Source organism: Pelodiscus sinensis, chromosome 9 (assembly GCF_049634645.1).
Source record: "Pelodiscus sinensis isolate JC-2024 chromosome 9, ASM4963464v1, whole genome shotgun sequence".
In the NCBI taxonomy this organism is placed as follows: Eukaryota; Metazoa; Chordata; order Testudines; family Trionychidae; genus Pelodiscus; species Pelodiscus sinensis.
This window is the reverse complement of record NC_134719.1, coordinates 5,945,243-5,959,243: the sequence shown is the minus strand read 5'-3', so window position 1 is coordinate 5,959,243 and position 14,001 is coordinate 5,945,243. Positions and strand designations below refer to the sequence as shown.

General features: G+C 41.7%; 1 protein-coding gene across 1 annotated transcript in view; it reads left to right on the top strand.

Annotated features, from left to right (window-relative positions):
- SPATA6 (spermatogenesis associated 6) overlaps positions 1-14,001 on the top strand; it is a 60,734-nt gene that overhangs the window by 38,339 nt on the left and 8,394 nt on the right. Inside the window, exon 11 of the mRNA XM_075935945.1 lies at positions 10,561-10,660. Within this exon, the coding sequence (XP_075792060.1) occupies positions 10,561-10,660 (100 nt within the window). The remainder of the gene's footprint in view (positions 1-10,560; positions 10,661-14,001) is intronic.

Genomic DNA, 14,001 nt, shown 5'->3' with positions numbered 1-14,001 from the left:
TAGAGGGAGAAAAGCCTGTTGTGAGAGTCTATGGGTTAAGTTTAGAAGTGCAAACAACAACAGTGATGTTGTGGTTGGTGTCTACTATGGGCTACCGAATCAGGTGGATGAGATAGATGAGGCTTTCTTCGGACAACTGAGAGAAGCTTCCAGATCGTAGGCCCTGGTTCTTGTGGGGGACTTTAATCACCCTGACATCTTTTGGAAGACCAATATGGCATTACACAGACAATCCAGGAAGTTTTTGGAGAATGTTGAGGATAACTTCTTGGTACAACTGCTGAAGGATCCGACCAGGGGCTGTGCGCAGCTTGACCTTCTGCTCACAAACAGGGAGGAACTAATAGGGGAAGTAGAGGTGGATGACAACCTGGGAAGCAGTGATCATGAGATGGTAGATTTCAGGATCCTGACCAAAGGAAGAAAAGAGAGTAGTAAAATACACACCTTGGACTTCAGAAAAGCAGATTTTGACTCCCTCAGAGACCTGATGGGCAGAATCCCCTGGGATGCTAACATGAAGGGGAAAGGAGTCCAGGAGAGCTGGCAGTATTTTAAAGAAGCCTTACTGAAGGCATGAAAAGAAACCATCCCGATGCATAAGAAGAGAAGCAAACATGGTAGGAGACTGGATTGGCTTACAGGGGAAATCCTTGGTGAACTTAAGCACAAAAAGGGAGCTTACAAAAAGTGGAAACTTGGACAAATGACCAGGGAGAGCTATAAATGTATAGCTCGAGAATGCCGTGGGGTTATCGGGAAGGCAAAAGCGCAATCTGAATTGCAACTGGTAAAGGATGTGAAGGATAACAAAAAAGGTTTCTACAGGCATGTTAGCAAGAAGAAGGTGATCAGAAAGGCTGTGGGGCCTCTACTGGATGAAAGAGGTAACCTAGTGACAGATTATGTGGGGAAAGCTAAAGTACTCAATGCTTTCTATGCCTCTGTCTTCACGAACAAGGTCAGCTCCCAGACTAATGTGCTAAATGACACAAAATGGGATGAAGATGGACAGCCTTTGGTGGGTAAAGAACAGGTCAGGAACATTTAGAAAAGCTGAATGTACACAAATTCATGGGTCTGGACTTAATGCATCCGAGGGTACTGAGGGAGTTGGTAAATGTCATTGAGGAGCCTTTGGCCATTATCTTTGAAAAGTCGTGGCGATCGAGAGAGATCCTGGATGATTGGAAAAAGGCAAGTGTAGTGCCCATCTTCAAAAAAGGGAAGGAGGACGATCCAGAGAACTATAGGCCAGTCAGTCTTACCTCGGTCCCTAGAAAAATCATGGAAGGGATCCTTAAGTAATCCATTTTGAGGCACTTGGAAGAGGGGAAAGTGATCAAGAATAGTCAGTATGGATTCACAAAGGGCAAGTCATGCCTGACCAATCTGATTAGCTTCTATTGTGAGGTAACTGGCTCTGTAGACATGGTAAAGTCAGTGGATGTGATATACCTTGACTTTAGCAAGGCTTTTGATACGGTCTCCCACAATATTCTTGCCAGCAAGTTAAGGGAATGTGGATTGGATAAATGGACGATAAGATGGATAGAAAGCTGGCTAGAAGGCCAGGCCCAGCGGATAGTGATCAACGACTCAATGTCAGGATGGCAGTCGGTTTCTAGCAGAGTGCCCGAAGGTTTGGTTCTACGACCGGTTTTGTTCAATATCTTTATTAATGACCTGGATGAGGGGATGGGTTGCACCCTCAGCAAGTTTGCTGATGACACTAAGCTAAGGGGAGAGGTAAATAACTCGAGGGCAGAGAGAGGGTCCAGAGTGACTTAGACAAATTGGAGGATTGGGCCACAAGAAATCTGATGAGGTTCAACAGCGACAAGTGTAGAGTCCTGCACTTGGGACGGAAGAATCCCAAGCATTGTTACAGGTTTGGGACCAACCAGCTAAGTAGTAGTTCTACAGAAAAGGACCTGGGGATTACAGTGGATGAGAAACTGGATATGAGTCAACAGTGTGCCCTTGTAGCCACGAAGGCTAATGGCATATTAGGTTGCATTAAGAGGAGCATTGCCAGCAGATCCAGAGATGTGATTATTCCCCTTTATTTGGCTCTTGTGAGGCCACTTCTCGAGTCGTGTCCAGTTCTGGGCCCCCCAGTACAAAAAGGATGTGGACGCATTGGCGAGGGTCCAGCAGAGGGCAACCAAAATGATTAGGGGACTGGAGCATATGACCATGAGGAGAGGCTGAGAGAGTTGGGTCTGTTTAATCTGCAGAAGCGAAGAGTGAGGGGGGATTTAATAGCAGCCTTCAATTTCCTGAAGGGAGGTTCGAAAGAGGCTGGAGAAAGGCTGGTCTCAGTAGTGACGGATGGCAGAACAAGGAACAGCGGTCTCAAGTTGCGGTGGGAGAGGTCCAGGTTGTATATTAGGAAAAACTATTTCCCTAGGAGAGTGGTGAAGCATTGGAATGGGTTACCTAGGGAAGTAGTGGAGTCTCCATTCCTAGAGATTTTTAAGTCTCGGCTTGACAAAGCCCTGGCTGGGTTGATTTATTTGGGATTGGTCCTGCCTAGAGCAGGGAGCTGGACTTGATGACCTTCTGGGGTCTCTTCCAGCTCTATGGTTCTATGATTCTATTGAAGGACATTGTTTAAGAGCCACCACCTTAAAAAATGATTGGTTAGTCTCCACATTATTAATTTTAAATGAGTTTACTTATCAGCAAGAGCTCTTGTTCTCAATGTGCTTCTGTACTGTAGCACTACCTCTTATCTGCTTCAGAGCCCAGGATTTCTGGGGATGTAGAGGAACTTGAGGGACCATTAGAAGGTATTTTTACCCTGTCTTCAGAATTTAGCACTCGGAGGAACTGCTCTAAACAATTATGTACTGCCATGGTCTGTGAGACGGGGTGCAGTCACAGAAGACCCCTTGAGGCTGCTTTCTGGTGTGCTGACAAAGCCACTGACATTCGCCGCCTTGTTCTCTGGGGCTTCTCATCACCCTGTCCTGCTAGGCCAAATCTCCTGGTCTCCCCCAACCAAGGCACAGAGCTGAGATCACCTCCTCCTATCCCCCGAAGAGCAATGCAGACACTGAATCACTTCAGCTCTGAGGAGAATGCAGACACAACATCCTGGAAACCGAACCCCAAATAACTCCGTCTTTCACCATGTGAGAGTTTCATATGTTGAAAGCCCATTCAGGCAAGCCCCCTTTAACACTGAAAGGAGGATGTACACCTTGATTGCTTCTCTGGGTGACAGTTATATACACTGGGTTTGATAGTATATAAAAGTAATTTTATTAAGTACAAACAATAGGATTTAAGTGATTACAAGTGAAAACAGAGCCAAGTAAATTACAAATTAAAAATAACAAAACAAACTCATAGCTAGTTCTAACACATGAAAGGGAAATGGGAACTTACCCTAAAACTGTTTTTATTTTGGCTAAACACCCAAGCCAGGAAAGCTTTTTTTCTCCAGAGTCTCTAGTTACTCTCTTGAGTGTGTTATGCCAGCCAAAGACAAAGGGAATGATAGCTTTCCAGTTTAAATATGATAGCTTTCCAGTTCTTTTGGGTGTGAATTGCTTGCTTCTTTCCCTCCCCCCCGATAATTACTTAGTTAAACTGATATACTAGTATAAGTTTGTTTGGTCACATGGTTTTTCCAGGACCAACCAGTCCTCACAATTAAGAGACAAAACCAGGCTGTTTACAGGTAATTAAGTTGATCACCCACTGATCCAGGTTGTCAGAGCATTGGAAAAACCCTTAATGGCTTTTGTTTGCACATTGAAAACCATAAAAAATTCCATACCCCATATTTCTAACTTCACATACAAGAATGATACGCCAAAATAAGATATACAGATCCAGCAGATTGTGACATTATAATTGATAGGTTACATAGACATTTTGTCCAAATTATCTTTGAGTTATGCATATTTTATACTATTTCATACTGTATGGGGGTAGGGTCCATCAGTCTGACTCTTAGTACTTGTCTTCACTTTTAAAAACATTTCTTTAAGTTATTTCTTCACAGTTAAAGCAGCAAAATCTCCGTAGAGTGGAAGCAGCTGTATAACTATAAAGGTGCTTATTCCAGAATTGCTTCTTGAGATTTGGAAACTGAAAAAAGCTATGTGCTATAAACCATACAGCTTTTACTGGTATAGCTAAATCGAAAATAGGGCTTTTACTACCATAATCATGTCTGTGGAAAAAAATGCATTCTTTACTTACTTAATTATGCTTGTAAAACTTTTTATAGGTAGTCCAACCCTTGCAGCATGTCTGTGTGTTGGCAATATATGCGGAGAACAAGTTACTGTTAGTAAGCAGCTACTTCCTATCCTTTAACTGGAAATAAAATTACTTGTAATGCTGTCACGTTATTGGTTTATAATAGGAAACTGCAGATTGTTGTTGCACACACTGTTGTGTGTTTGCCCCAAATTCTCTGCAAAGTGGACCAAGTGAGGTGTCTAATGAAAGCTTATGCTCTGCTGGTTCTATGTATGCTATTCATATACTTGTATGACTTTTATATGTAAAGTTATGAATTTGGGCTCTCTTATTTTAAATGTTCTCTGTCTGGGACATAGCAATAAGCCTGGACCACCTATTGTGAGGAGTGGTTATTCAGTGGATAGCTGTGCTGAATAGCAATGCTGCCTGGACAATGGCTCTCAAGTGTTTCTAATAAACACCTGAGGAATGCAATGTGGCTGGGAACCTGCAGGCACACCATAGCTTTTTGCCTAAGGAGATATGGACAGGTCACTTGGTCATGTGATCAGCTCCAGTTTGGGAGGTACCATCACTCAGGAGAACAATGGATTTCCCTCTGCATGGGCAAGATAATAAAAGGAGCCTAAGGGCGCCTTCATCTTTTGTCTCCAATCCTGCTCTTTACTCCAGAAAGCATCCTTGCTAAGGACAGAGGGCTGGAAAGGATTTGTTGACCAATCCTAATGTAGGATGTACATCAGAGATTTTTAAGCTAGCACTCTGTTACATCTGTTCTAAGAGCCTGCGTCAAGAACTTGGTGATTGATGTATGTAATGTGTTTTCTTTAACAGTCTTACTCTCTGCCTTTTCGTTCTTTATTAATAAGCCTTTAGATTTTAGATTCTAAAGAAATAGCACAGCATGCTCTTTTGGGTGAGATCTGAGGTATAAACTGACCTGAGACTGTGGCCTGTCCTTTGCGACTGGGGGAACCTGTTTGGAGTTGGTGAGATTGATTTTCACAACCTTTCATCTGTGCGAGTGGTGCTGGTTGTGGCACAGATGAAGGGGCGGGGGATTTGTTTGTGCGACTTCTTGCTGGCCAGATTGGCAGCTGGAGAGCTGTGTGTGACTGGTATGGTTTGGTACTTTACAGAAGGGAACCCCAGTCTTGGGCTGCAGGTAGCCCTGGTTTTAAGCAATTTTCCCCAATTTGACCCTCACAGCAGTGCCCCCATACAACCTGATATATTACAGTTGCTACATATCCATTTTAGAACTAAGTGTACCTGTATTTGGTTTTCTGGATGATCTCTCATGTTACATGGGTAGTTCCTGAAAGATTCTTTTAGCTGCTTGTATGGTTATATTTATCTAAGGAGTTATTTTTTCTCCCTTTTTCTGTCTTCAGTTGTGCTCTCCAATTGTGAATCTGCTACTATAGTACTTTATTGATTTCTGTCCTGTGATAGTTTGTCCTTGTATGTAGTTTCTTCTCAGCAAGAAGTCTCTGCTTTGAAGTTGATAAATTCTTCATGGAGGCCACATGCACACAATTACACACACTACTGGGAGGCTTACTGATGGGGAAGGGGTTATATGCACTGCAAATGTTTTCTAGTAAGCTTTTGCATTAACTCTGCTAACCAAGATGGTGTAGGATTTCTTGCTCATATGTGATATTAGCAAAAGAATTATGGGACTGTCTGACATTTAGAAAACACCTATTTATTATAAAGTTGAGGGTTTTAAATTGATAGTTAAACAGTATAGACACATATATTTGAATTACTAATAGTCTGTCCCATCCTAATGGATGTTTGAGAATTATAGTCATCTGTATTAGAACATCCGGACTTGGGTTCCTCACTCCTCCCCCCCGACACTAAGGTAAATGTTTTCTGTTTGTGTGACTTGAAAAAAAAACCTTACCTCATAAAAGAAAATAAATGCCTTTAGTCACGTTCCAAGGGAAAATAGTTTTGCACCTAGACATAGCATCTTCTAAATGAATGATGAGAACGTCTCTGATCTGGCTTTTTTCTAGGTCACTGAGCTATACTTCCAAAGTGTTTATACAATCTATTGGAATCAATAAACAATTTAAACTGATGTAACTGCAGAATGTTTGCAAGTCCCCAGGAAAATTGGAAGTATGACAAAATACAGCCGTAGAAGTTTATCAGGGCAAACAGCCATTGAAATGAAATGACTTTTCCACCAACGTAGCAATAGAATACTGACACTTTAATCACATAAATAAGTAGCTAGTGGTTTTTAAAATACATTATTAGTTTCAGGCAAATGAAATTCCTTTATTTATAGTTTAAGAAGCTTTGCTCTGAAACCCATTTTATAAAATCTGTCCAATAGGAGTTATCGCATCATTAAATTGTTTAAATTTTGATTATGGGTGTTACATTTTCTGGCATAATTTTATTTTAGGATGAGTTTTGATTGGTGTAAATATTAATATTATGACTTAAAATGTGGATTAGGCTTTGTAGTTATTACTAAAATTAGACAGTAAAGATACTGGCAAAACTAATTAAAAAGGAGCTGATACTGTTTTTAATCATACTTAAGGTTTTGATTTTTGTAAATTAAGTTCAGGGTTATGTGATCAACAAACATTTCTTATACCACAGTGCACACTAGTGGATTGTTCAGTAATGCCACTGAAAATGCCTATAGTTTTTGCACTAAATACTTAGCCTTCTCCTGTGGCACATGGTTTTTCTGATAAGAATAGCATATGACTTCTAAAGGATATTTGCAAACGCAAAATCAATAACAGTGCTTTGAAATACTCCAAATGAACATTAGCTACTTTATTTCCTGGGTTTTTTTTTAAAGCAAATTCTATAAACTGCAGCAATATGTCTGACTGTCTTTCCAATATGAAACAACACAAGGAAATCTGACAAAATGAAAATAAATGAGGCAAAGTGCCACACTGTCATGGACCACATTTCATTTGTGAAAATAAGAACTGGCACACTTGAATTGCTTGTAAATCTACATTTCTATGTGCACAAGTTCAGCAGCAGTTTCCCTTGTGCTAAGGTTTGGAATTAGTGACTACAAGTAGATGGAAGATCACATTACTAACCTTGCTCTTTTTTCTTGATTTTTAATTTTCTCTTACCTGATCTAGTTCATTCTAAATCAGAGCATTTCTGCAGAGCTGCAGCTTTCTAGCAATTTACTGCATACCAATTATATGTATTCAGTGTAATTTTGTACATCAGACTTAGTTCAGTGATATGAGAAAATGCAGAATCCAGCCTTCTCACTCATAATATCTTTCATGATGAGTCAATTAAAAGAAGTCAACAGACCACTTGGCCTTTTTCTAAGAATGGTGAATTGAAATCTGTTACTCTGACAAGGTTTTGTTTTATTCTCAGGATCTGGAGAACAATAGAATAATTTGAACTATTCATACATGCTGCTAGGTTCTAAATTAACTGTAATGCTTCCAGAAAAAGATATTTTTGGCTTAATGAAAAAAGGGTCTCCTCAGTGATGGTCAAAAAGCAAACAAAATCTTAAATTATATAAGGAATCTAAAAATATTCTGCTCTATAAATCAGTGATAACCCTCACTTGGGTGACTGTGTCAATTCTATGTAGCCTCTCTCCAATGAGAGATCGTTAAAACAGGAGAGGTGCAAAAATGGATGACAGGTGAGTAGATACTTGGAAATATCCTGTAGGAGGATAGACTGAAAAGATTGGGGCTGTTTACAGGGAAGACCTGGAGGCATACCCAATAATGAATAATTTAGAATAGATCAAATGGATAAAGGAAAATGAAGGAAAGGGTAGAAATACCCTGCCCGTATTTGAAGTTGCTCAGTTAGATGTTGGTGGTTCTCTGACACACAAGAATTTAGATGACATTGAATCCTTTGAGTCACCATCTTTCTTCCTTATTGGGGGTTGGTGACTTTTTTATAGTTTTCTTTGAAAACTCATGATAATACACACCAGGCTGTTGTTCTGATTGGCATTTCTGAGGTCTATTAATATCTGGTCCATGTGCAGTGGTTTTGGGCTTTTCCTTGGTTATCTTCTGTCCACAACCATTCAAGAACCATCCTGGTGATGTAGCTGTCTGATCTCTGCTTGATATTCCTGGCCAACTTGTCTGTTGGGGCAAGCCACATTAGGCCCTTATGACCTTATTTTGTTTCCTGCCATAAAATGTCCAACCAGTTGGCCATTTCAGTATCTTAATTTCTGAGATGGAGAGCATACTGTTTTCCTTTCTTGTAGCTGGCCACGTTTCTTTTCCATATGTTAATGTGGATCAAAGTGCAATTTCAGATACTCTGTCTTTTAGCATTATTGAGGTCAGTTCTTGCTACTTGTATCACACAGTGTGTGGCACTAACTTAACATCACTCAGGAGGGAATCATTATCCTAAAAATGACCATAGTTGGTCAGACCAGTTGTCTATCTGACTCCTTGTCTGTCTTCCAAAAGTGACCAATGCCAAGTGTTTGAGGGAATGAACAAAACAGGAAATTATTGGATGTTGCACCCCCTTTTTTCCACTCCCAGTTTCTGGCAGTCAGAGGCTTAAGGACTCCAAGATCATGGGGTTGTCTCCATGACTACTTGGCTAATAGCCATGAATGGACCTGTCTTCCAGAAACATTCATTCTTTTTTGAACCCTATTATAGTTTTAGCCTTCAAAACATCCCTGACAGTCAGTTCCCCCAGTTGTCATAGCCTCAGTCTTACCAATGTTCACCTGAAACCCAAATGCTTGTAGTTTGAAATCCAAACTATGCTGTCACAGTTCAAAGTCAGCTTGCAGAATCTGTCTTTCTCGCTTCTCACTAAGTCATCAGCAAACAGCAGGTTGCAAGGTGCTTTTCGTTGTATCGTCTCACGTCCATGTTTAAAAATTCTAGTGCCCTTATTTGTCAGGGGATGGTTCTGTGTTGCCAATGGGAGCTGTTGTGGTGGAGCTCATGGCAGGGGCAGTGCCTGAAGGAGCTCACCTCCATCCGTCCCCCTAGGATCTGTAGGGACATGCTGGCTGATTCTGAGATAAGTGCTACCTGGCACCACAGACCCCTGCCCCAGCTGTGAGCCCCAAACTGCTCCAATAGTGGCCAATGCACCTGGCCCGTGGGCTGCCTGATCGGCTTGGACAGCCCTGGAGCCAGCTGTCCTGCCACTACAGAAGTCATGGAGGTCATGGAAACTCATGGAATCAGTCTTCCATGGCAGACACGCAGCCTTACATATAAAGAGCATAAATCAATGCACAGCAAATATGGACAATCCTTGCACATAATTGAAATTGTGGCTGCATTTTCCCAGTGCACCTTTTGAAAGGTTTCTTTAGCCTAGTGATTCTCAGACTGAGTCTCAGAACCACAAGTGACTCTTTAATGTGTCTCTTGCGGCTTTTTCCCGCGCTTGATAGTGAAACGCTGATTATTAATTATTAACCGATCTAAGTTACTATCCAATCTGGATGCTTTTGCTGGGTTGTACAGGTTGCACCACCCTGGTCCAGCACCTTCAGGACCTGACCGTTCTCAATCGAGGGATTTTACCAGACCAGGGAAGGTTCTCTGATGACCCTCCTGCTGGTGGCGCAGCTGGGGATCCCTGGGGATCTCCAGCCCCCGGTGGCTCGGCTGCTGCCATTGCAGCTGGGGATCCCTAGAGCCGGGGCTTTGCAGCCACCACCAGCCCAGCCCTGGGGATCCCCAGCTGCTGATCCCGCTCCTGAAGGTCTAGCCAGAGATGCCCAGCTCCACAGATCTCCAGCCACTGACAGCCCGGCTGTTGCTGGTGCAGCCAGAGTCTCTGGCCTTGAGGATCCTCAGCCTCCGCCAACCCATCCCCAGTCACCGGACCACTGCTGCCAGGCTGGCTGGGGATCCCGAGACTGGGGCTCCCGAGCATCTGGTGGTCGAGGGCCAGGTTTGTGTGGTCCACAGATGTGCTGGATTTGAGGGGTTGAACCTGTAGTTGATAAAATAATAATACTGATCTGTCATATTGCTGTGACAATAACATAGGTACACAGTTAAGTATAAGTATTTCTCCTGGTGTACATGTTAAATATTAATATATAGCAAATGAAACCATGAATTCACACTACTGTGGCTCTTTTGGTTGATGTTGGTTGCTAATCTCCTAAACCACTGAGCAACCAGAGGAACAAGAGAGGATTGAACCTTAACCGTCTATACATTCCAAATCATTTGCGTTTCTTGATTTAAGTAAACTTCACAGCAAAAAGTGTGGTCCATCTTTAAACTAAAAATCTTTCTTTGATTTTCTCTCTCTCCCTTCCCCCCCCCCCCCCCCTTCTTATAGGTTCAACTCTGGTTGGTCTACCCCCGCAAATGGCGAAGAGATCCATAAACGAGTGAAAAACATTTTAAGGACACACAGTGCTAGGCAAATGCTAACATTTGTAAGTTTTATGTTTACAAGCTAAAACATTTATTGCCACTAAATGTTTAAGGAAGAAAATTGTGCCTCCTACAGATTTGTTGTAATAGAAAGGTTCCTTTTCTGTACAAGTGATGGACTTGGCAGGCGGCTCTGGAATCTGGATTCTGCACATCGCTGAGCTATTTCAAGTGCAATGTGGCAGGCATTATGCAGCCTTTACGGACAGGGCTTGTGTTAACTCCCTCACAGAGCATCAAGGGATAGTGACTTTTTGTTACATTTCTGTGTCTTCCTCCAATTTAGAATAAGCTTGGTATAGATTTGTTATGTAGCTTCAGAAAGGTAAGGGCTTAATTCCCAAATGCCTGAGCGCCACCCAACTGGTGATGCTGTACTCAGTGTTGTTCAGATATCTTTGTTTCTCAGATGCATGTTACTTTCTCTTCATTCATTCATCTTCCTGTGAATGAAAGAGGAAGAGAGTGCTCTTTTCATGAATAAGATTATGCCCTAGACCAGTGTATTCCATTCCATTAAAACTTAGGGCTATTTGTAATCAGATAAGTGAACTCATCTCTTGGTATGTCTGAGTTCTAGAAACACGGGCCAAGATTTTTAAAAATGTTAAGCTTTTACATCCATAAAAGCAATTCTGCTCTGGAAAGTGATTCAGTAAAACTGGCACTGAGATTCCATTTTTGTGCCTTGGTGACTCTGTGGGTCTAATCAGTGTACAAGTAAAAAGGTTTTATTTGAAATTTGAGTTGCCTACCTCAACCTAGAATCTGAAAGTCAGTGTCTGTGTTCATTCTAACTCATGGTCCCCTACCAATAATTTTGTAGTTGAAATGCAATTAACGGTGCTACTGATCTGTAAGCTAGCCTGGAATCCAAGTCACTAGAGGTAACTAGTAAAAAATGTTCGTGAAACTCAATTGGAGCAGATCTACTCAGAACAGGTCTACACTTTCTCTTGATTGACCACACTTTTGACATTCATGGGTACTTAAACCTTTCTTCCCCATGAATGATGACGTTTTGCGGTGGTAAGTGTAAATGTGAAAGCTTCTTTGCCAGCAAGAGTGCTCTCCTGCTGACAAAGAGAAAGATGCTTCGAAAAGGCATGGAAGTATTGTGTCAACATAGGCTTGTCGCTAAAAGCTGTGTAGTGTACACATACCCACAGTAGTGATAATACTTAGAGTTTTCATCCATGGAACTTAAAGATTTATGAAAGAGAGCTAGTATTAGAAATGGGGAACCTGAGGTACAGAGATGTGAAATGGCTTGCTAAGGTTACCCAATAAGTAAGCTGTGAATAGAAACTGGGCTCTTGATTTATAGTGCTACTCCATCCAGAAACAGAGGGAGTTTCTTTTTCATAACCCGCTTCAGTGTAGAATTGTGCTTAAAAAAATCAAATCTGTGTAGCCAGAAATCTCGGAACCTATTTCATGACGTTTCAGTCCAAGTTTTGTCTACACTACCAATTGAGTGGCAAAGCTTTTGACATTCACAAATGCTTAAACCTCCCAACTCTCTCCCCTTCCCTTCCGAGAGAGAAAAGTTTGCTTCGATAAGTGGCAGCGTATATGACTCGCTATCCACAGGAGTGGTCCATATTTCTCTTGGCAATGCAAATCCTGTTCCATTTACATTAGACTTTTAGCAACAGGGCCATGTCTGTGTAGTGTAGACAAACTTTGCTCTGTGTTGCCTTTTGAATCTCTGCCATTCTCTAAGGGAAAACACTAGAGAAATTTCCCTTCCCAAGATCTCTTATCTCCAAAGCACAGACTTCTGTTGTCGCTCCACCTGTGCATGCAACATAACTGGGGGTGAGCGAAGCATTTTATATGCCATGCCAGCTTATTGCAGCACTGAGTATCTTAAACCATTCTTTATTGAGAACTGCACAAATACAAACTCCTGCATCAGCAGCACTCTGGCACAAATAGTAATTATACGTGTAGTCAGGTTTCCCTGCGAGTAAATATAGATAAACGGAGCATGGAAAGTCAATGTTGTACAAACATCTCAAATCAACCTATCACAATTCTGTCACTGGACATGAAGGAGGGAAGGAGTCTTGGTCTCATCTTTATCCTCAACCACTCTCTTGAATATTAAAACATTCCCTTGTTTTTCTCCCAACATGAAATCTTACTGACTCCCAACTTTCTTTCCCTCCTCTCTTGATCGTATGGACTATTCCTTCCTTGACTTTGACCCTTTGTAGACTAATTTTCTGTATAGTCAAGTGGCAAAACCACTCTTGCTAAAGAAACCAATGACAATTTCTTGGCCAGATCTAATGGCTTTAGCTCTCTTCACCTTTGAAAGGACTGATGATACCTATTTGTATCCAGTCTTCCAATTTACTGAGCTGTCTCGGTTTTTCTCCTTCCTTTTGAACCAGTTCTGTAGTACTTTTTTCTATGGCAATATCTTCTCTTCCTCTTCCTCTCTGTCAGAGTTCCCAGGGCTTAATTCTTGACTCTGACCTCTCTCTCTCTCTCTCTGGGTCCTCTTATCCATAAATCTACTTCTCTGCTACTTTCAGTTTGTCTTCTTGCTGCTATCTCAGATTCATTATAGTGAACCTAGTGAACTATTCCCCTACTCCTCCTTGTCTTGGATTTTTCCTCAATTGGTTCATACTGCCACCTCTATTCCTGTATTACAGGCTCTCATGCTTAGTGTCATTTTGTATTTGTTTTTTATTCTTCTATCATGTCCACACCGTAGCCAAAACTTGTCATTTCCTTTTTTGCAACATTTCCAAAATTAGTCTCTCTTCACACCAGGCACTAACATGATTGTCCATGCTCTAGTAATTTCCTTCCTTCTTCTTCCTTATTGGCCTTCCCATTTTCTTTTTTCCCCCTTTTAGTCCGTCCACAATGTATCTGCTAAGATCTTTCATGTTGTCAAAGCAGTCCATAGTTCCACTCTGCTTTATACTTCCCTCATCTCCAGCTCCCAACCCTGCCTCCTCAAAGTGTTCTCCCATACTTGCTGTGTACTGGTCCTTGTCTCCTTTTCTCACTTGAAATTTCATGTCTTGTTTCCTACTTCCCTTGCTTGGCATTCCACATTCCAGACAGCCTCTCTGGGTATGTCTACACTGCAGTTAAAAAAAACCCACAGCTGGCCTGTGCCCATTCGTTTGTCGTTGCAGACCTCAGACCAACGGGTCATTCCCTTCACTCAAGTCAACATGCATGGGCCAGCCATGGGTATTTTAATTGTTGTGCAGACGTACCTTCTGAGAGTGATGTTTGTTGTGTGAAGTGTGTCCTCGGCACACTCTGCCAGTGGTGTGCTATCTTGTACCTTCTCTGACTTTAGACTGTAGGA